This window comes from Podarcis raffonei, chromosome 7, assembly GCF_027172205.1.
Source record: "Podarcis raffonei isolate rPodRaf1 chromosome 7, rPodRaf1.pri, whole genome shotgun sequence".
Lineage (NCBI taxonomy): Eukaryota > Metazoa > Chordata > Lepidosauria > Squamata > Lacertidae > Podarcis > Podarcis raffonei.
Window position 1 is genome coordinate 39,463,145 of NC_070608.1, and position 23,538 is coordinate 39,486,682.

The 23,538-nt window shown below is 41.5% G+C and overlaps 1 protein-coding gene across 2 annotated transcripts in view; it reads left to right on the forward strand.

Annotated features, from left to right (window-relative positions):
* RB1CC1 (RB1 inducible coiled-coil 1) overlaps positions 1-3,284 on the forward strand; it is a 39,936-nt gene extending 36,652 nt beyond the window's left edge. For both annotated transcript variants that reach the window (XM_053396166.1, XM_053396168.1), the window contains exons 22-23: positions 1,357-1,427; positions 2,317-3,284. In XM_053396166.1, the coding sequence (XP_053252141.1) occupies positions 1,357-1,427; positions 2,317-2,394 (149 nt within the window). In that variant the 3' untranslated portion in view covers positions 2,395-3,284. The remainder of the gene's footprint in view (positions 1-1,356; positions 1,428-2,316) is intronic.
* The last annotated feature ends 20,254 nt before the right edge of the window (positions 3,285-23,538 follow it).

Below are 23,538 nucleotides of genomic sequence, written 5' to 3' on the forward strand. Positions count from 1 at the left end.
ATATAACCGCTGGCTAGTGCGTGATTCCCACGTCTTATGAAAAATGTAAACATGAAGAGGGAACTGTGCACATTTTCCAGTCAGTATAGATACTTTCCAGCAGGACTTATTGAATGCTTACAAGTTGATAGTATTTTGTACATATATTTCCCATGCATTATCTCCAAAGGTATTTGAGTGGGGCATTGTATACAAGCTAACTGCATTTTTTACATTTTCTGGGCAATGTGCACATTTGCCAGCCATTATGCATATGTACCAAGAAACATACCCTTTGTTTCTATCTGTAGTACAGAGGTGGGCAATCCCTTGCCACATACTATGTGCAGCCCACTGTTTTAATTTTATGCAGCTTGTGGTGTCCTCCCCTGCCGATGAACTGAGCAGTGGGAGAATGAGGGTGTAGCCGCAGTCTTTTTTTCTCCTGCTACTTAAGTGTTCTGTGCAGATTAGTTGAGCAGCATTGAGGATGGAGGTTTAATGCTTTGCTTCTCTAATGAGTAGTAGAGAAGCAATATCTGTGGGTGGGTGGGTGGATTTGAGGAAGGTGCATAGCTGTCAACTTTTCCCTTTTCTTGTGAGAAATCCTATTCGGAGTAAGGGAATTTCCCTTAAAAAATGGGAAAAGTTGACAGCTGTGGGAAGGTGGCCTGAAAAAGATGAAGAATCAAAGTATGCCCCACTAATTAATGTCCATGTAGCTTTAAAGTTGCCTAAGGAAGTTTCCTGTGGTGCTGGGTTGGGCAACTGAAGTGTAGCAGAGATGAAGGTGAGCTGTCTGCCTGCTTTTATCTTCTATTGCTCCTTGGTGAGAGTAGATCCCTCTTACGCACCATACAATAAACCAATATCTTTTGTCAGTACAGTCATACCTTGGATTAAATATGCTTCAGGTTGAGCACTTTCGGGTTGCACTCAGCGGCGACCCGGAAGTAATGGAACGCGTTACTTCTGGGTTTCACCACTTGAGCATGTGCAGACGGTCAATGACGTCATGCGCGGAAGCGGTGAATCGCGACCCGCAGACACGGGTTGCGTTCACTTCAGGATGCGAACGGGGATCCGGAACGGATCCCGTTCGTATCCAGAGGTACCACTGTATGTCGCAAAAAGATGACAATATGCCACTATAAACATTTTTGCCAGTATACGCTTTTTCAAATTCAAATGCAAGATTGTGAGTTTAGAATATTGTACCAATTTGAGGTAACATTTTGTATATGGAAGTTTTTTATTCCGTCAGATAGTTAAAATTAAGATTATAATGTGCCTGCTTGATAAATGGCCATGGACAATTTTGTGCCTAAAGTAGTTTGGATATTATCATGCCACAAGTAATAAATATTCTCCTTCCAGCTTCAGGAGCATCTCGAAGACCCTGGGTGTTGGGAAAAGTGATGGAAAAGGAATATTGTCAGGCAAAAAAGGTAAGGATACATATTCAGTTTCAGCATGGCTCATTGAAAATAGTTGCAAGAGTTCCTTTTAGTTAAGAGGGAACTTTACCCTCATTCTTACTCATAACTCTGTTTTAAACTCAGTTGTAGGAGTAATATTTAAAGTATTTGGGGGGACTCAGATTTAAGAAAAAGGGGGGGGGAGATGTATCTCTGTATAAGACGCCCCCTAATTTTTGACATTATTTTTTAGGGGGAAAACCTAGTCTTATACACGGAAAAATAAAGCAATTGTTAACTTTTTAATTCATCCCTCACATATCAACACTACACATCAACACTACTATTTTTTATGAAAGTGCTCTGGATCAACTTCTTAAGTCTAAAAGCTTGGCTAACCATGAAATACTTTTAAGTATCTTGGGGGAAGTACTTCAGTAATTTTCTGAGCTGCTGCCAATAGCTAATCAAGAAGCAAGTGCTTTGAGGTCTCACAAAATTACATTTTTTTACCCATAGCCCACTAGATGGTGAAATAGTAATTTACCTCAAAAGGAGATTCAGTTTCACTTAATGTACATTAAATATCTTATTCTGTTAAGTTGGGTAGATTTAGTTGCATTGCCCATTCACAGAGAATTTCTGCATATTTGACCATTTGCACCTTAAAGATACTGAGCTTGTCAAAGGACGCTTGATTTATATTTAGCTAGTGTTATTGTGCTTGCATGAATTAGTGAACCATTATTGTGAATAAAACAAGCTGTGATTATGGACTGGGGTGTGTGTGGAGAAATGTCATGCAGCTGCCAGCTCAACCACGTCTGCAAAGAAATGAGATGAAAAAGTATTGTTTTCTGACTAGCTCTGGTATATTTCAAATAATTCTTTGCATATGTGTGTTTTTGTTTTTGCTTAGGCACAAAACAGATTTAAAGTTCCTTTGGGTACAAAATTCTACAGAGTAAAAGCAGTGCCATGGAACAAGAAAGTATAACACATGATGGAAACTCCTCATCACCATTTTTTTTCTGGCCTGGCCTTCAGTGCTCATTCACCACTCCCAAGTAGCAGGCCATCATCTTTTTATACTGAGGTCCCATGACAATGCTCCACAATGTAATACTGTCCCCCCCCTCCCTTCTTCCTTTTTAATGTGTTACATTTTAGAAACAAGGATTTCATCACAACGTCTGGCCTAACTGTTCCATTTTTTTTTACCTGGATAACTTTAGAAGTGTGGACCAAATGAGTTCATTTTCTGAAAGGGCAAATCTTACATATCATGGCTTATTTACTAGCCATGCTAATAGCCTGTTAAATATACATTAGTTCCTATTAGGTGTTAAATGTTAGCTACCATTATTACCAGCATATGACCTTTTGTGAAATCATTATCAAAATACTTGCACTCTTTAACAGATTCTTTATAATATGTATAAATTCATCAGTTATTTAAAGAGGAGTGTTCATTGCATGCAGATAATCATAAGTTTCTTCAACATGAGTTTGCCTCAGTAGATGAAAAGGTAACTACTGCAACTGGTGTTACAAAGCCCTTTAATAGGAGAGAGAGAGAAGAAAAATGTTGGACTGATACGAAACAGCAATAGGTAAAGCTTTTTCAAAGGATTGATCACAGAATTTTGAAGGGAAGCAGATGTGCTCTTGTATTTAAAAGAAGCACCTGAACCTTCCCAATCCACAGAGAAGTCTTGTATTAATCTATTTAGAAAAATCATATTGATAAAATTATATTTCATGGCTGAGGTTCAGGAAAAAAAGAATCCATTGTACATTAACTATGAAAAGGTCATTGAAGTAACAAATTATTGTATTGTAAAAGACACGTAGAATTTTCAAACAATAAAGATTTGAACCTGTAAATGTCTAAATGGTCTGCATGCTTTTTAAATGCCCGTGTGGTACGACAGTTCTATCCAAGACTGTTCTTGTAAATTTTAAATTTAAATGTATAAGATAATTTGTATGAATATAAAATGCCTGTATTATTTCAAAAGAAACAGCATTCTGAAACTTTCAGTGTATGGCAAAGCTCATAATTCTAATGAGAGTTCATGTTTGCACAGCAAAACATCTAAGTAAAATGGTTCAAATAAATTGCTTGGGACAAGGCAAAATAGTGTTTGTTCTAACCATTTTTCTTCATGCACAGTATCTTCCTAACTCTTATTTGTAATGCCATAGAAGAATAATTGTAGAATTCAATCTACATTTAATGTCCAAGAGTTTTCAAAACTTCTGGAAATCTTGTGAACTGTATGTAACCCTGAGCTCTTTGCTCTGGATATAGGGGCACTATAAATAGACACTTGATGACAAAGATACACATTACTGCACTTTTTCTTTTCACCACACAGAAGTAAAATAAGCAAAAATGGCAGTGGCCCATTTCAAATGTTATCATTCCAGTCTGATGAGCTGTGGGTCCGTGGGCAGGAACAAGCTGTTTCCTTGCATCCCTGGTTTCAGTGAAGATTTTTGTTGTTTCTTAAGCCCCCAGTTTCTGATGACACCCAAACTGAGTGACTGTGACTTGAGAGCTCTTGCCAAGCTATGATATGAAGCCAGGGTCAGATCCTATCTTCATACCTTGGTTTGTGGAGATATTTCCTTTTGCATATTCTGTGTAAGGCAGGCATGTCCAAATTCTGTTTTGGGGGCCTAATCTGGCCCCCGTGGCAGTATATGTCCTGGGGTAAAATTCTAAAAAAAAAGCTGAACAATTTTGGGGTAAACATTTTTTTAAAAGCGCAACAACTGTGGTCGGCCCTCACGCATGTTCACTTTGGTCCTCTTTGGAAAAAAGTTTGATCCTCTTTGAAAAAGTTTGGGCACCCCTGGACTGTAAGGTCTCAAAGTGGCAGGTGGGGTGGTATTTTGTGTGGAGAGGGAAACTATAACTAAAGTTGGACTTCCTCCTTGCAAAAAACCCTGTTAATTCAGGACACTGAAAGTGAGAAGGCAGAAGCGGGTGCCACTTTGTGCATCCACCTATCAGCACTTCTCATAACATTTGAAGCCACTCCTCTTTTAAATTACTCAGAATGGAACGTACATTCCTGTAAATGCTCATCCTGGGAAGAAGTTGTTCCTTGCTTACACCAGGCTCTCAGAAGAGCTATAAGAATATTAAGTCATAGATTTAGAATATAAACACCCAGTGATGGCCTTGGCTTTTCAGGAATATTTGTCATCTGTTTCATTTTATAATCTTTATGTGTGTCTAAAATGGAAATTCTGTCAAACAAAACCCTAACATATTCAGTAATGATTCTGAACAGTCAGCTGAAAAATATGCAGTTTACATACTTGTTGGATATCGCAGCCTGACTAGCTTATGGAAGTATGAGTCCTATGCACTGCCACCTTGCTTCATCTAACTCCATAACAACAAACGTCATCTATATCTTCGTAATTTGAATAAACAGCACACGCACAGTGAGGAGGTGGTACTAAATTACTCAGTGGTTCCTTTCCATTTCTCATGTGCCATTTATATACGTTTTTCATTTCCGTTAGCTTCTTGTATCTATCCTTGATGAGAAAGTGCTAGTATGCATTCTCTTGATCGTAGAAAAAAATGTAGCTAATCGACTGTCCTTCATTAATGCTTTTAATTGCAGAACAGCAGTAGCAGAAAATGATTTTGTATACTCGGGGTCTTGGCTCAGTGGTAGAGCAAAAAGTCTCCGGTTCTGGCTCTGGCATCTCCAGGAAGAGCTAGGAGTATCCCATCTAAATTTCTGGAGAACTACTGACTGTCATTGTGCACAATACTGAGCTAGTTGGGCCAATGTCTGTACAGTGGTACCTCGGGTTACAGACGCTTCAGGTTACAGACTCTGCTAACCCAGAAATAGTACCTCGGGTTAAGAACTTTGCTTCAGGATGAGAACAGAAATCGTGCTCTGGCGGCAGCAGGAGGCTCCATTCGCTAAAGTGGTACCTCAAGTTAAGAACAGTTTCAGGTTAAGAACGGACCTCCAGAACAAATTAAGTTCTTAACCCGAGGTACCACTGTATAAGACATCTTTAGGGTGTAACATGTGAAAGCAAGCTGTAGTGAGAAACCGTGTTGTTCCTTCCCAGTCTATATAGTACATTTTGGCAGTTTCATGAGCAAGCCTAGTAGCCAAGTCAGGAGTCATATCATTATAGTGTCAAGGTAAAGAAAAGGAGCCAATGAAGTCGAGCGAGGAGCCAAAATGACTGAAGTTAAGATTGCTGCGCACATCACAGCTGCAAGACAAAGGCTGCTTCACATCACGTAGCATTTGTCTCTGTGGTAAACTGTTGGCATGTAACGGCTCACCACAGAAAATCAAGGCCATTTTGAAAAGGAGACAATCTGTTCTATGTTGGGTCTCAAGCTCCAGGAGAAAGTACACTAGCAGCACCCATGAACAAAATCCAGCCCATGTATTGCATAAAAGCAAATGAAAATCATTAACTTATGTTATTGAACCCGTAGAATTTTCTCACCAACAGAATGCAAATAGCACTGTTAAGTGTCACAAGGAATACATTCCCTTGCATACACTACCTTTAAAGCCTCGGCTCTGAAATAAAAATTCATACCCATGGGGTTACAATAGCTATTCTTATGTCACACTAATAGCCTCACAGTAAACTACAAACTATTTTAAATGCTTGGGGTAGTAGAAGTGCTGGCCTGCATGTGTGCCATTTCTATAGTGACATATGAAGGGCTATAACTTGCCAGTCATACCATTCCAGAGTTGGAAGGGATCCCAAAGGCCATCTAGTCTAACCCCCAGCAATGAAGAATCTCAACCAGATCATACATGATAGACGGCCATCCAGTCTCTGCTTATAAACCTCCAAGGAAAGAGTCTGCTGCCTCATACCGAGAGTATTTGAACTAGAGCAATGGGCAGGGGAGGAGAGAATTTGATTGTACTGTTATTCAGATGCCAATCAATGCATGGGACGCTGGTGGCGCTGTGGTCTAAACCACAGAGCCTAGGGCTTGCCTGTCAGAAGGTCGGCGGTTCGAAACCCCGTGACAGGGTGAGCTCCCGTTGCTCAGTCCATGCTCCTGCCACCTAGCAGTTTGAAAGCATGTCAAAGTGCAAGTAGATAAATAGGTACCACTCTGGCGGGAAAATAAATGGCTTTTCTGTGCACTGCTGGCCACATGACCTGGAAGCTGTACACATGACCTGGAAGCTGTAGCTGGAAGGCTCCCTCGGCCAGTGAAGTGAGATGAGCGCTGCAACCCCAGAGTCATCCGCGACTGGACCTAACGGTCAGGGGTCCCTTTACCTTTAATCAATGCACAATGAAATCAGCTCTAAATTCATCCAGGAGACAGCAGCTTCCTGCAAAGGGTGGGAACTTAAGAGAGATGCTCCGATTGAAGTTGCCATTAGCTTAACCTCATTATTCCACACTCACATGTAGGCACAACCAGTTTGTGCTTACTGATGGCTATTAAATTTGTTACAAGCAGACGAGTTTTAACAAGTGAGTTACATTCCCTTTATTGTCACAGACAGAAGTCAGGGAGCAGCTCAAACAGAAGTCTGTCTTCAATGCCATCCTTTTGGGGAAGTGATTGATGGCGTAGGACTTTGTGCAGACTGGGGAGTGGTTTTGGTGGATCTCGTAGAAAAGGTGGGCTGACTTGTGGAGGCCTTCCTTTGCAGACAAATAGGCATGCAATTTCTAAGTGCACGGGCATGCACTTTTTTGGCACAGTGCTTCTTTGAACTGAAACACTGACTAAAAAACCCCACAAAAAGTTTGTAACATACGAAACATATTTACAAGGTTGTATATAAAAGAAACTTATAGCTTGACATGGCAGGGTATGTCCAGATTCAGGCAGCCCTATCAGGACCATGGATAGCTCCCAGTGAGTTCTGCTGCCTATAGCCCTTCCTCCCACTCTTCATTGTGGGTAATAAAGAGATGTTGCCATAGCAGAGATGCTGCTTGGAGCCTTGTGAAAGCTGGAAAGACCTGCCCTTCTGTGGGAGCTGCCTGGACAAGGGGCAGGATCCCTTGTTCTGTAATCACAACCTTTTACAAGATGGGAATGTTGGAGATACTGCTCATCTTCAGATACTGATGGCAAAAGGGCCATTTCCTCTGGCCAAGAGGGCATAGGAGGAAGTGCTGAAGATTCTGTCCTGTGTCCAAATTGCTGTTGTAATTTGCAAACCCACAAATGGTTGAGATGTATTAAAAGGCTTACTTGAGATAATGTGCGCCAGGGTTTGTTAATATGGAACTGTGGTGTAAAATTATTTAATTAAAAATAATTAGTAGCAGCAACTGCTTTATTATTACACTTACAGTACTCTATCAACTTTTCATGTTCATTGTTCTAACACTACTAGTCTTTGCAGATTGGAGAATGGAGGACGTGGTATGATTTGCCTTGGCAAAGCTGGGTCTTATCTGGCTTTAGAATTCTTCTCTTTATTTTTGTACCCATTGATTTTCAAGCATGAGTAATGTTTTGTGTGCATCATGCTCTATGACTCACATGAGTAGGTAATCACAAGGCAAATTACTCAGCTGTCATTTCTGGATGGTCACCTCACCATTTCAGAGAGGATCTTGTTTCTTTTGTATTGAACCTAGTGCAGGATGTCACTTATGTCCACATGGAATTCTCATTTATTTCATTCTATGAGTACAATCTGTCTTGGGGCACTAAGTAAGAGGCATAGGCATGAGAGCTCTCTAAAACTCCTCCAGACATTTTGTAAAACGAAGGTTCAAGTAATCCAAATATCGGTTGCTACTCTCCCCCTTCTAATACCCAAGCATCTACCATTCATTCCCTGAAGGCAATCCTTCTTGTAAATTACATTAGGTTTAGTCATAAGAGCTCTTCAGAATTCATCCTCATATCTTCTATTAGGCGTTGCAATCCTTCTCCCTTGTTATATTTTTGTATACAGAACTTAACTTCAGCTGAACAGTAGTCACCTTTACATTCTGTAGCAGGAAAGTATAGCATGACCTGTCTTCCTTACTAAAACGAGGCACTCAAAACCTATAAGAGACGTGTTATAGAATGCATAAAACTCTAGCACACCACTGCAAATAATGTTAGTGAAACATCTGGTGTGCTCATGATCTCGATCCATTGTGGGACACTTTTGACACTCACTCCAACCACCTTAACATTTAATTCACCCTGCCAAAAATAGTCACCAAGGATAGAAATTAAGCTAAGAACATGTGAGAACTCAAAGCCTATAAAGATAACCAAGCTAGTGAGCTCTCGTCCCAGGGTAGCTTGGTCATTGCAATCCTACAAAATCCCTCAAAAAGAATGGTTTACCATAATTTATGCACAAATGTGAGAAAAAAATGTTGTAGGAGCTCACACCTACTGTATTATGTGTGACAAACATTCCACTGGTTTCACAAACATGACGTCAATTCTGATTTATTTATTAGTTATATTATTGTTGATTTCATTCTTCTTGCTAGTGCTTTGCTCTATGCTGCTACTTTCCCCCTTTCAAGCAGGAACATCCCTATTTATGTACCAATCCTCAGCATCTTTGGGTTAAATAACATAGGACAAGAACTCTCAGCAGTCCCAGATTACTCTGGGTCAGGTCAGGTCCATCCAGAGTGATCTAGGTCTGTCAAAAGGGGGGAGATGGTCTGGCAGCAAGAAACAGTGTGGGCAGAAGGATGCTCCCAGACAGCCTATAAATGTCTCCTTCTCCATCCTACCCCTCACCACAAAGTCCTAAAACCTGATTAAATACATGGTCCAGAGAGGAGGGAGGGGAGGCGTATCTCTCCCATGTCCCCTGATTGCATGGCTATGAAAGATTGGGGAACATATGGAAGAGAAGGCTTACGGGCCTGCTTCTGGAACTAGTATGGGAGCAAATGATTGGATTTCGTTCCTGCACCATGGTCCTAACCTAAACCTGCGTGGCAACAGCTGCTTTTTGTAAACAAAACTCCCTTTTCATTTGATGCTCTGAAAAGTTGTTTCTAATGGTACTTGGAATTCACCAGGGAACCTACAGGTCAATACTAAGAAAGCAGTCAAGCTAAATCAATGTTGTGCATCCAGAGCCTGTGCTGCCCAATCAAGATTTTGTGCAAGAATAATTTCAGACACTGACCAGTGGCAAGAAATGTGTTTGCCAACAAGGAATGGTACTTCCAAGGTGGACATGTAAAAAGGCTAAAATATATTGGCTACAAATGCGTACATTGATACAGCAGATTTTAAAGGTTAATATTCAATTGAAGCTAGAACTCTTTCTTTTAGGGTTAATGGATACAGAACTAGAAAAGAATTATAGAAGATTACTCCAACGTGTGATTACAGCACCAGGCTTATTATATGCACAAAGATGAAAAAATACAGCCCTGGCTGATAAAATTATTAAACTAGGCTGAGATGGCAAATAATTGTTGACATTTATTCAGGACTGGAAACTTCTTACTGACTTCTTGCATGAAAGAGAAAATGAACTTGTAGCACAGTGATTTGAAGATTGAAAAAATACTGGTTTACAGAGGATAGAATGGTTGGCTCTTAATGAGTGGATACTATATTTAGCTGCAGGACAATGAATCTGAAGTCTTTGTCTTTATCATTCTTTATTTTTTCTTTCTTTCACATTCTCTTCTTTCTCTTTTCTTATTTATGCCTTTGTTCTTTTTTAGATTAAGTAGCTGATTTATTTCAGGGTATTATAAAAGGATACTTGTAATGGGTATGAACTTTTGTATATCTCTGAATGAGTAGCAGTAATAGTGACTTATTTACAGAGTTCCCTACCAATAGCACCAAAACAAGACTGTAAAATACAATAAACCATAAAAGCAAAGTGCTTCGAAATCAGATTCATTTATGCATGAGGGTTAACTTTCCCTTTGAAATCAGGACTTCCGAAGGCTTCACTGTGGCTTGGCTGTGCCCAGTGTAAAAAAGAAAGAAAGACTTAAAACATTTATATATTTCCTGCAAGGGGATTATATAGTAATAGAAGGGAACATAATACTGTACAGAAGTGGTTTTCACATTTTCGGTCTACAGAAAACCACTTTTCCAGATTTTTTGATCTGCTGACAAATTCTTACACATCTGCTGCATAACCGCAGAAAAGTCTCGAGGATGGTTTAGGATGTGTTATTGATTCACTGGCTTGGCCTATTGGCTTGTGGAAACTGAATGTTCCAGAACATAGCCAACAATCCTCTGCAGCTGTGCACTGCAAGGAGAGATGAATGACGGAAGGAAAGTTGTCCTTCAAGAAAACACAGCTCATTCCACTATCAGAACCTAAAAAGAGCCCTGCTGGAACCATTCAAAAGCCCCATTTAGTCCAGCATCCTGTTCACAGTGGCTAACCAGATGCCTGCGGAAAGCCCTTAAGGCAGATTGTCTTCCACTATTCAGCTTTTAACTGAGGAATCCCAGAGTTCCTCAGAATACTGTACTACTGGGGGGGGGGGAATAGGTTGGAATCTTATGTGCACTTGTTTTCCTGGGGTTAAGCCACATTGTGCACAATGAGACTTCTATGTGTAGGAGTGCAGTCTCCAAGTGACCCTTGGTTTCTGAGATGGGCCATTGCCAACATCTGTTAATATTGCAGTAGCAGCCAGTGTGATGGGGCAGACCCACCATCCCAAGACTGGTGCTGCTTCACCTTACCTGGATGAGACTGGAGTGGGCAGAGCTGCTCCATCCATTGCTGTAGCAATACTGGTGTCAGGAGGGAGCTCTGAGTATCTCTGACCCACCATGCCAGCTGCTGTTGGATATTTGTATAGCTTCCATTAGTTAGCTGTACACACTGTTTTTGCAAAACGGCTTCTAGGAAATACTTCTTATTTTTGCTAGTGCATAGCTAAAAGGAATGTCCCAACTAGATTGTACCAAGGTTCCACTTACATGTCAGGAAAATGCATTTGGTTTGTAACAGCTGTCCGAGCGTTATAATAAAAGAAGCTTTATTTCCACTCCATGCCTGGTTTATTGAGTATTTAATTTTTCATCATCAGCGGCACCTTGTATGCATTCCATGAACACATGCCTGGCATTTAATACAGCCAGAGTTCTGCTCTTTCAATTACTTGTCTTGAGTCCTCATGGATAGGGTCAATTATAAATAGCAAAGGAAACAGTCCTTCTCTAATTATGTTGAAATACCAGTTATTTCCTTTAGTTGCTGCTATGTTTTATTTTCTTTAACCAATCAAAAGTTACCCTCTGACATGTCATTAAAAAGCAGCTAAGGACCAATGAGTTTGAATGCAATGCCCAGTAAAAAATATCTGCCCTTTTTTGATCCTACTGTACCTTACAAGGAAAAAGAGGTCTCTAATGACAATGAACACAACAGGAAATGCATTAAAGCACATAGACACTTCTAGCAACTGTGCTAGCCTAGCTCTTTCTTGGCAGATGCCAAATGAAAACCACATGTACATTGTATCTCTCAGAGGACTCTGCTAAAAGCACACAGCCAACCCTTTAACCCTCATTCATTTTATTATCTACCAGTTTGTGTAAGCGAGCTGTCTTACACAACTTTATACTGCACCTATGTTCCTTTAATGTCACAATGCTACTTTCCCCTCTGCCACACTCTTATACACCCAGTCTTTCACAAAGCTAGAAGAACTTGAATATTTGGTAGTCTGGCCTTAACACGTCAACTAAACATCTATCCATCTACACTTTCCTGTAAATCAAGCTTCACTTTTATTAACCTGAGCACAACTTCAGTAGAAAAAGATATAAGTGCAGACAGTAGTGGAAGGAAGAGAAATGGAAGACTGAATCTGACTGAAATAAAAGATGGCACTGATGAGGTAAAAAAAAAGACCAAGTCAGCTGCAATTCACTCTGGCAGAGAACAAGCCTTGAGGAAAGCTTTTCTTCTGAAAACTGGTCTAAACAATAGATGTTGTATTTGTTGCCACAGAAGAAAGGGTGTGATTTGCTCAGGGAAGAAGGGGAGGCTGTCCTCTTCTTCCCCAAGCAGCTCCTCTGGTTTGCTTCTGCGCAATTTGGTGACCAGGAACTATATAAATGCTCTCCTTCCCTAGCTTTATTATTTTCCTCCTCGCAGACTCTAGCTTCAGGTCATGGACCAGTTGGATGCAGAGGGATGGTGGGTGGAACCAGCTAGGGAACTACCGAGGGAAGAAGGCTCAGAGCCAGGGGATTGATTGTAGGCTGATGATGAGCTGTCAGAGGGAGAAGAGGGGGACGACTGTTAGGAGCGTCCTCCTCTTGTGTAGGACCCTGGCAGAGACACATGCCCGACTGGCATGTTCTCTCCCTCCTGGTCAATTGTTCGGGAGCTTCAAAAGCTTTCTTCTGCCTGAACATCACAGCTACCGATGACAACAGACATTGGCACACTTAGGGATACGCAGAGTCTCCACAGTTTGCGTAACAGAACCAATATCACAGCATTTTGGCTAATCTACGTTTATTTACATATAATACACTCAGCGCTTTCTGACTTAGCTCCTCCCTCTTTCTCATCAGACACCAAAGAGAGAAAGGAACAAGGGACAATAGTCCCACTTCATGGAACACAGTAACACAAACATCCTGTCTCCGTCACTTCGCACACTGTGGAATGAAAACATACACCGTCATCTGATAGACAACAATCCCATAACTGCAGACATGGGGAATGAATCTCCAACAATGACTAGGAGAAGGAGGTGTTGGAAGCTGAAGAGGTAGCAGGGTTTAGTAAGCAGGCAGAGGCTGTGGCAGAGAGTACAGCGGTACCTCAGGTTACAGACGCTTCAGGTTACAGACTCTGCTAACCCAGAAATAGTACCTCAGGTTAAGAACTTTGCTTCAGGATGAGTGGTGTCTCAGGTTAAGAGCAGTTTCAGGTTAAGAACGGACCTCCAGAACGAATTTAGTTCTTAACCCAAGGTACCACTGTAGTCTAGAATCAGAGGCAGAAACTGAAGCAGGAGAGTGAGATGAGGAAGGCCAAGAGGCAGAGATGAGCCAGGCTGGGTATCCCCCCTCCTACTGTGACAGGCTCCCCTCCCCTTGTCTCCCAGAACTAGAAGAGGCATGAAAATATTGGCTTTGTGCAGGCACATTCCCCTATTGCTTGATTGTGTTCTTGCTAGTAAAGAGTTAATTCCAACTTGAACAGTGTGGTTTACTGCCAACTCACTGTCACTTCTCCTCCCGTGTGTGTTTGTGTGTGTGCACACGTGCACATGAGTGTGTGCTAGCACTAGGGAGGATAGAAAAAGTGTGTGTCAGGAAAGAAAGACACACACAGAGGGACAGACAGATTGTGTGATAGGGCCTGCTTCCAACTCACCAGATTAAATGGCCACCCACTGCCAATGGATGCAACCCATTATGTATATCGGTTTTCAGTAACTCTTGAAATTGATACCTTTTAGTTTAGTCTCATGCTCTAGACATGTTATTGCATATGGCAATATTGTGCCATATCTAGAGGGCACTCTTGCATGCAGAAAGTATCTGTGATGAATTGCAAGCTTTCACGGCCAATAATGCTTTCCTGTGGGATGTGTTTAATAATACTAAACATAATGTAAGATATGCCAAAATTCCATTCCAAGGGGAAAAAAATATTATTAAATTTCCAAAGGAATGACATAAATCAAATGCTTGTTTATGAGCTTCTATTTCAGTAGCACAGTATCTACAAACATTGTGCAAATCCCACAGGGAATATTTTATGACATCACAAAGGAATCCCTTTGTTTATTTAAAGGAAAGGATGAAATGAGTGTATTAGCATATTCTTTCTGGCATCTAACAGAGTCCTAATGCATTCTTTTAAATTCATTATCTCACTTTCCTCTTATTGTGAAAGTCCAGACTTGAGCACGCAAGTCTGTCCTTAATAATATAAAAACCATGAACAAATTATGTTTTATAGTTATAGTCAAAGCTGATGACAACTTGTCCTTTCAGCATATTGCATTAAAGAGGAAGTATAAATGTTTATTCAACTTTTTAAATTTTAAACATTGCCAATAGAGAGGCAATACTAAAGAAAACTGTGCTCTGAAGCTCTTCTCCCCTCTACGTAGTCTCTCCGATTGCTTCTGAAATGACAGGTAAATAAGGTAATGCTGTGAATAAGCTTTTTTCCACACTGGGCAGCATAGGCAGCAAGTCTGTCACTATTGCATTGGCTGTTTGCACATCCGCTTCAAGTGCTAGGTCACAGTAGCGGGTTGTGTGAACTTTTGCCCTTTTCAATGGGTTACTTTAAGGAAGGAGAAATTGGATTGTGAAACTTCCTTGCGACTGACTCAACCTCTCAAGAATAAATGTGCTGGAAAGCCTTTGTGTGAGGTCCACTGAAAGAGCCTTCAAGGAGGCCTTAAATAAATTGCTTCACAGTTGGGGGGGATGGGTGAGTTTGGCTGCACTTGATCATGGTCTTGGTAAATTGAAATGTGCTGACATATTACTGAGCAACAATGATTTCCAACCAAATAATATTCCAGGGTGGTATGCATTTACAACTGGAGCAAAATACAACCAGAGAATGAAAACTAGCATTGCTTCCCTTTGGTTAATGTAAATCAAACCTGGACAGTTACTTTCACAATACAGTGGTACCTCGTGTTAAGTACTTAATTCGTTCCGGAGGTCCGTTCTTAACCTGAAACTGTTCTTAACCTGAAGCACCACTTTAGCTACTGGGGCCTCCTGCTGCTGCCGCTCCATAAGAGCACAATTTCTGTTCTCATCCTGAAGCAAAGTTATTAACCTGAAGCACTATTTCTGGGTCTATAACCTGAAGCGTATGTAACCTGAGGTACCACTGTATAGTTGTTACAGCCTCACTGAAGATGGGTGCTGGGTGACACTGCTAATATAATGGGTGCAATAATTAACAGCCCCCCCATCATATTCACACAGCAGAGGTCAATAATTAATTGTTTGTACTACCTTTTATGTTTAACAGTCACAAAGGTATATTTCTGTGAAGACTATCCAGTGATCATCCACTCCCTACCCAGAGGTTCAAAGTATGAGGAGGCACTACAGTGGGCAACCATTTTGCATGCATCCAATTGGCGCATGACCGCTGATGCAGATCCTTTTGGACCAGGAAAAGGGCAAATCAGGGACAGGCGTAATGAGGCGGGCTTATGCACACTCCATCAATATGTGCAGGAACCCAGAATGGAAGCCTGTGCAAAATGGTCACCCCCTGTACTGTACATTTATTTAATTGCACTCTTTGAGGTTTTAACAAAACTTAGTTTAAAACACACACTCTTTTCAGAGCAGCTTTTAAGCAGCACTCGTTTGAAACCAAGTGTCCTGAAACCCTGACCTACCTTGCAGCAAGTCAGTATGCCAAGTCTAAAATCCAAAGTCCAAGGGTCCAGAAACACAGTCTATGTAGAGTTGTAGATCAAGTCTGAAGCAGCCAGGATACAGTTCAGAGTCACACCCAAAGCACAGTACCCTAAGGGCCAGTAACATGGGTCGCTGAGCAGACACAGACCCTCAGCTCTGCTTTAGCTTTTATACCTTCCATGCTGATTGCAGCATCTGGGCTTGGTAGGCATGTGACCCTCACCTCTTCAAGCCTACTCCAGCTGAAGAAGAACACATGTTCTCTCAGAGCTAGCAAGCCCCACCTGGCCAGCCAAGGAACTGGACTGTGGGCCCTTGCCTGCCTCAGCCTCCTGGAGCACCCCACCTGCTGCTCCCAAAGCCTCAGAGTCTGCTGCATTTGTGGGGACAGGGGTCCCTCCAGTGATGTGCCCTGCTGCTCTGGTTTCTGTGCACTGACCTCCAATCCCTCCCCAACCTCCGTCGCCCTGTGAGTACTTCGTTCCCCATCCTCTGCTTCCCCAGTGTGTCCCAGTCCTGGCGCCATCCTTCTTCCTTCTCCCCATCATCCTGCCAGTTCATGACACCAAGTCTCTCTTTTTTTTAAAAGATATTTATTGAGTTTTTCCACCTTTATACATTAAAAAAGCAAAAAGAAAAAACAAAAAAGTTAAAAACACATAAAGTTTACAATCCTTATTTTCAATAACATATTTCCCTGACTTCCCCACACCTCCCCTTCTTATATTCCAATTCAAATTGTTAATTCAACAAGTTCTTGTCCCCAATTTTTGACCTTTTTATATTTAATTCATTTTAATAAAAAAACCCAATTTTAACTTATAAACATCAGTATTTAAACATCAGTGCTCATTCTTAAAACATTTTTCTAAAGTCGACCCAAATTCCCTTCCACGAATTCCCCAATTTTCATACTAATAACAAAACAAAATTTAAAAAACAGATTATTATTCTACACCCTTTGGATTCCCAACCCCCCCCCTTTCCCGGTTTCAATCCCCAACATGACACCAAGTCTCAGAGGTAGACTTTTCCCACCTAGAATGGCTGTCAGTGTTCTAACCAAGAACAACCACTCAGCTCTTTCTAGGACTTTACTTATCCACTGGGAATCCAAACCAGGTTTCCCTGCCTAGTACTAAAGACTTGGTCCCTTGCAAAGGCCAACAAAAAATCAGGAGTGTGTTGAACTACCCTAATTCCCCATCAGAGGATCTCAATGATCAAGATGGAACATGGGATCAGATCGTCCTTAAGGTACTTTGGGTCCAAGTTGTTTGATCCAGCAGCTTCTGGAAGGATCCAGATTGGGGAAGGCTGGTATAGTGGATTCATTTTGTTGTATGAAGACTACGCAACGTGAACAGGCTCTGTCGTAAGTAGCCACTTCCAGGTATGGCATTTGCATATATCTGCTCACATGCCAGCCCAGCATAAGCCCCACTTAATTGTCCCATTCTTCCTAGCTGCCAGTCTATGGCTGCCCATTTCTCTTTCTCCTTCCTTTAGCTGCAGTTTCCTTAACAATGAGTGGCTTCTTTTCACTCTAACTCTATTCAGCAGCATCTCAAAAATGAATTAAGAAGACTAACTTGCTATTTGCTTCCCAGAGGTATTGAGCAATGAAAAGATTTGAACATAAACAGGACAATAGAGAGAATGCAGAGATGCTGTGTCACTGAGCTCTTTCTGAATAGAAGACATATTCCTATTTCATTTTGCAAGGCACTTCTTTGGGAGAGATTTATTTGTAGTGACATTAATCAAATGTAAAAAGCTAGATGTAAGTAGCACAACTGGTAGTGCTACAATCAGATATGGTTAGACCTGTGTTCATATAGTAGCATATAATTCTAAGTAGCAAGGGTTTTGCTCTTGCAATTATTCAATGGCATCAAAATTAGGCTTTGGAGAAACATTGTTTCAAGGTTCTGACCTTTTCAGTCAGTACTCAAGTGTATGTTTTCCATCTAAATCTTGTACAGCTGAGCCACTGACATTTCCAGTTTCTGCAGACCTAGATCTGGAAACAGCAGCCAGCAAAATCACAGAAGATATTGTGTGCCTTAGTTTACATTAATTTGACAGCCTAAATAGGATTGTCGCTTAATATGCCTGTCAAGTGTAGCTAAATAGCCCTGACACTTAAATTACAGAGCTGCATATCTTCTGCACAATGAACCAGGGAGGATTCAGAGATAGAGCATTCATAACATCCCTGGTTCGATCCCAGGTAAAAAGCATCAAGTAGAAAATGATGTAAAATACCTTTGCCCATGTCCCTGAAGAGCTGTTTCTAGTCACAGAAGATAATGCTGATCTGGATTGACAAATAGTCTGATATGGCGAGTTGCAGCTCCCTATGTTCTTAACATGCAATGCAATTCCTGAGAATCGGTTACTGTTTTGCAAAATATTTCTACTCTATATGAATGCTGAGAAAAAAAATTATGTTCAGTGTCCAATTGCAGAGGTGGAGTAGACTAGTTTTCAGTGATGCGATGTGAAGCCTACTCAATGTCTCTGTGCCTCCATTGCTTGGTTGCTAGGCCAAGATCTTGAAGGGAATTCTATAATGCCTATAAAGAGACTGTGTACAATTTTCTTCTCAAAGTGCTGAAATTACCAGGGAAGTCACACAAGAGAATTCTGTCTGTCTTTCATTTTATAGGAGCCTTTTTAGGGCCTGGACCTGGCAATATTACTCCCCAGTTTCTGGTATCCATGTTTTCACCTTCCACCTTCTTGCTCTGTCATTGCCTTATATACCCAACTTAACTGTGCACTCTGCAGATGAGTGCCTCCTGCAGATAGCATTTTATCTGGAGGTCCATTTCACACAATGTAGGAATCAGCCCTTAAGTTCTGTGGCATTAATGTGTGGCTTGCACTGGGGAGAAAGGAATCTCTTGTATTTCATTTTTCTATTGATAGTTTATGCCAAGGTTGTCTTCCTGAAGAAACTTTCATGTATGAATGACAAATGCTCCCTCCTGCCCCTTAAGTATGGCTGAATCTTAAAAACAACAACAACTCAGATCTAAACAGAAATATACCACAACCTCTATTCAAAATTGTGTAACTGTATTTATAAACGGAGCTGTAAAAAATCCACAGCATAATTGAATAATGACTACGCATAAGTGAGTCCCATTGACTTCATTGTGGTTTGCTGCAGGACTATTGAACCCAGTGGATTTACTTTTGAATTTGCATAGAATTTTTCTAGCCTTTGCATAATTAGAGAACAGGACAGGTTCTGTCACCATTGCATAGGATGGTGATGACAGAAGAGTTTGTTTTTGTGAACACGTATCATTCCAAGTTTTGTTTAAGACAGCCAAAGATAATCTTGAGACAGCTGGAAGAAAGACTTTGCTTGGTGCAGGTGGCTAGTGTGAGCTGTGTTTTATTACTAGCTCTTTGATTTGTATGACCTCACCAGGATCTGTTTTATCAGCGAACATCAGAGGTTGCTTAACTGAAGCAGGCAGTAAGCCCACCTTGCCCAGTAAGTTTTCTCTGACAAATAGCAGCTTTACAAGGTCTTAGGGCAGGGGTTTCTTCTGATCCCTGTAATCTGTGATCTGCTAATGGATTATTTATTTTTATTTTATTTTATTTTATTTTTTTATTTTATTTTATTTTATAGCACATTTATGCCACTCAATATTTCCAAAGTATCAAAGTGGTGTACAGTTTAAAACACATTATATCATTGAAGCATTTTTTAAAAAACCCAAAACCTCAACTTAGAACCAGTAAAACAGCAATATAGAAACCTCTGAATATTTGCTGCACTGTCAGCTGGTGTAAACCAAGCCTCTGTTTAACTTTGCCACAAGGATGGTGTTAATTCACAGAGCAAGTGGGACTGTAACAATGGAAGCCCCCTCCTGTCAAAGTGCCCCCACTGTAACCTTCCAATGTGGACAGTGCGCTCTTTTCACGCTTCCTGCAGATCAAAACATAGAAGCTGTTTCCCCTTCCCGCTGCCTCTTTCCTTTCCAGTACCGTACAAACAACAAAAGTGAGAAATGAGGGAAACAAACCTTTTAACCAAGGAATCCCCTGGGGTTGAAGCAAGAAGGGAAACTGCTGTAAAAGATCCACATGCATGTTATAACCTAAATTAGATTATTTCCGTGGAAACAACTCTTCTGCTACCCCATAGATTCCTCTGCGAGAACCCAATTGTCCTTCAAAGGTGGAAATGTCATAATTCCGACACGCTTCTGTAAGCTTTCTGGTGTTTTATTCTGAGTGCCAAATTCGAAATTGCAAGTGTTAGATAACTCAGCAAGCCATCTGTATGATGCAAACCATTTTACACACAGTATTTGTTTGCGTTGAATGCATGGAATGAAAGCGCTGATCACATCACTGCAACTCATAAAATAAATAGATCAAGATGCCACATATTTGACCCTAAATGTCACGGTCCAGTGAGCCTTTCTATACAAAATATGCTCAGCTGCAGAGTTGTCTATCAGGTGGTTATAAAAAAACCCCCTACAACTCAAAATCTGAGGCTAAGGTTGCATTCCTATGTACACTTACTGGGGTGCAAGGCCCAATGAACACTGTCAGCCTGACTAATATTACTGTACACTGTAAAAGCTAAAGGTGCTTTGTATACAATAACTTCTAGTCCTTAATTCCCTTTTCATTTAATTTATGAATTCTCTTTTACAAGGTCATTTACAAACATACCATAAGAACAGCTAAAACCAGTAAAAAATAACAACTAAAGATAGGGTTTAAAGCTATACAAAAGGAACCCCTAAGAAAGAGATCTAGGTAGAAGGAAGATCCAAGAGAGGAATCTGTGTTTAATGGTTTAGACCCAAGAGTTCTCCCATACCATCTTGTCCGCTTCCTAAGATCAGAAGCAGATGTCCTCCTCTAGGGTTGACACCTTTGGCTGGGCAAGAGAAAGGACAGGTTGGGGAGGAGTGGGGGAGGGGCACTCTCAGGACACCAAGTCCCCTCCTTTGTATTTTATGCATTTTTATTGTGGTATTTCTTGTATTTTCGGCTAAGATTTTATGGGAGGGTATCATGATACATCAGATCTTCTCCAAGATTGGAAAGAAAGCTCTGACCATGGAGAGAGGAAGCTCATGTCAGGTTTTACCTCCTTGAGGCAATTTCTGCAGCCCTGACCCTACAGAAAACAGAGCTCTGACACTGGCAGGATGAAAAGGGGCCACAAGAAGGCTTGGATCTGAAGGAGCCAATGCCTGTGCAATCCTGAGGAGGAATTTTTACCAGCCCGGGATATGGTGTAAATTTATTCCTTCCTGTTGTTTCCAAAGGGAGAGGAAAGTGTTTTTGTTTTGTTTTGTTTTTTAATGGGGAAAGGACAGAAGTGTGCAAGAGTGCTGCCCTGTCCTCATTTGCACCCTTCTGGCAAGAGCTGCACTGAGTGCCATGGACACTAGGAGAGTGGGATTGAAGATGCTCACAGTGGCATTGACTGGGGTATGCGCACTCAGCCCGCCATGGGGCTGGGGTGCACTGCCAGAGCAACACCTGCACACTGGCCAGCCAGCTTTGAGGGGTGCACTCACAGTGCCCTGTAAGCCCAGTATCACTTTGCAAGACTTGCAAAAACAGTGCTGGACTCACAGGGCACCACAAGATGTTGCGTCCTTCTCAGGCACCCTCCAGCTGGAGGGCAGCTGAGAAGGGCGCAATAGTTCACGACGCCCCACACCCTCCCCTTAAACTGCACCCAGGGCAATTGTCCCTCCAGCCCCCCCTCCCATGCTATGCCTCTGAATGTTCATATAAGTAAATGAATACATATGGGCTAAGTCTGATTTGCCATGAAATTGCATTGCACACTCATTCACTGCAAGCTGAAGTAGCTGTTGGGGAAACTTGAACTACTGGGTAGAGATTTTGGAGTTTCACATCTGCTTGATGGTTTATGATCACTTAGCACAGGGCTTAATAAAAGCCAGAGGTCCATCTGAGAACTATGCAAAAGTAGTGATGAGGCAGCAGTGGGGTGGAAGGGAATTCTAGGAAACAGCAGGATGTGGAAATTAGAGAAATGACAATTGCAAATTTCAATGTAAACTGACCCAATCTACATCTAGCGATGGGAGAACATGCCAACTTTGGTTTCTCTTAATTACTCATGTGTCCAGTCTTAAGTCTGGTTCTCCACATAGTCACATCAGTTTGTAAATTCATGTCCATGAAAATTCATTGCACCTTAGCGCATTCCCTCCCCCCGAATATATACACATTTTTAATGCAATTTTGCCTATTCTCCACATTTTTTCAAACCATTTTTCTCTCATATTATGTACTTCTGTATGATGATTTCACTAATACATGCATTTTTATGCACACTTTACCCCAAATTAATACTGTATGTTTTACGAGGGAGGGAATCAATTGTGTGGCACCCCCCACCCCAGCTCAGGGCAAACTTGTTCCTTTTATTATTATGGCTTAATACTGCAAGATCCCGCACTTTCCAGCTCTGTTATGTTACAGAGCATATCAACAAACATACAGGTTTAAGCACCTGAACTGAACCATCTCACGGGCTGAAGCAATGCATATGCTAAGCATTAAAAGGAGCTACTGCTTCTTTTGGCAGAGTCGGGTTTCGTTGGATTAGGCTGCCCATGGTGTGAGAGGGGGTGGTAGAACGCAAAACCATACAAACAACTTTTTGCCACTGTGTGCAAATGGAATCCAGCACTAAAGGGGAACTTTGGCTTGAAACAGGATGAAAGACTAAACCACTGGGGAGATGCAATTGAGTGGCCTCTACTGTTTGGATCTCTCCATTTGTGCACCTAGTCTCAGTCAGCTAGCAAATGCCAGATGTGGAACAACTTCCATTGCGCTGATATCTTCGTTGCTGAGGGCCCTGTCACATTAGCCTGTCTGAACAGTCTGCTGCTGGTGTTAATTCCATTGGACTTCCCAGAACGCATAAAAGCTAATAAACACACCTACGCTATGTCAAAAGTAAAAGCAACATTAATCTGGCAAATTGAGGCTATATTTAGCCAAGTGCAATGTTCCTATATTCCCTCCTGCCTTCACACACATACTGGTCAGGCTTTACAGAGTATGTAGCTGAAGGGTTGTATTCAGCAGTGGCATTGTGTTTGTGCAGCAGAACCTGCCCTCCCACTCCTCATGCTCCCTCCCCAAATATGCTGTAGGTTAGGAGAATACTCAGAATGGATTAGGGAAAGATTGGGCAAATCAGAGGGAAGGGAAGTTCCATATTGTGCGTGCTGAAGTCCTTGCACAAATGGTATAACTACATTGGAATCGGGATTAGTTTTTCTACTTGTCTACATTCCAAATTATGGTTTGGACTGGACAACCTTCAAACAGCAGGTATGTTCAAATAGTGTGGAAGCTGCTTCTTCTGCTCTTCCTGCTTTGATTCTCTCCTGGGTTTGGGAGACAGGGGCGCAAGAGAGGGTGGGGAAGCACCTGGCCCTTCACTTGCCTGCCTGCCTCTTCCTCCAGCTCTGAAGCTTTTCTGCCTCTGATTCTTGCCTCCTGGCTGGTACAAGTCCCCACAAACCATTTCCCCCTCTCTTGAGTCAGACTTCAGCCCCCTTTCTTGGTGCACATTCATCAGTTTCCTTCCAGTCCCTGACAATAATACTACATGCATTGCTACATGAGGAGCAGTTGACTGCTGAACAGAAAGTACAAATCCGAGCATGAAAATAACATAACTTGATTAAAGAGAGTTGGCATTGT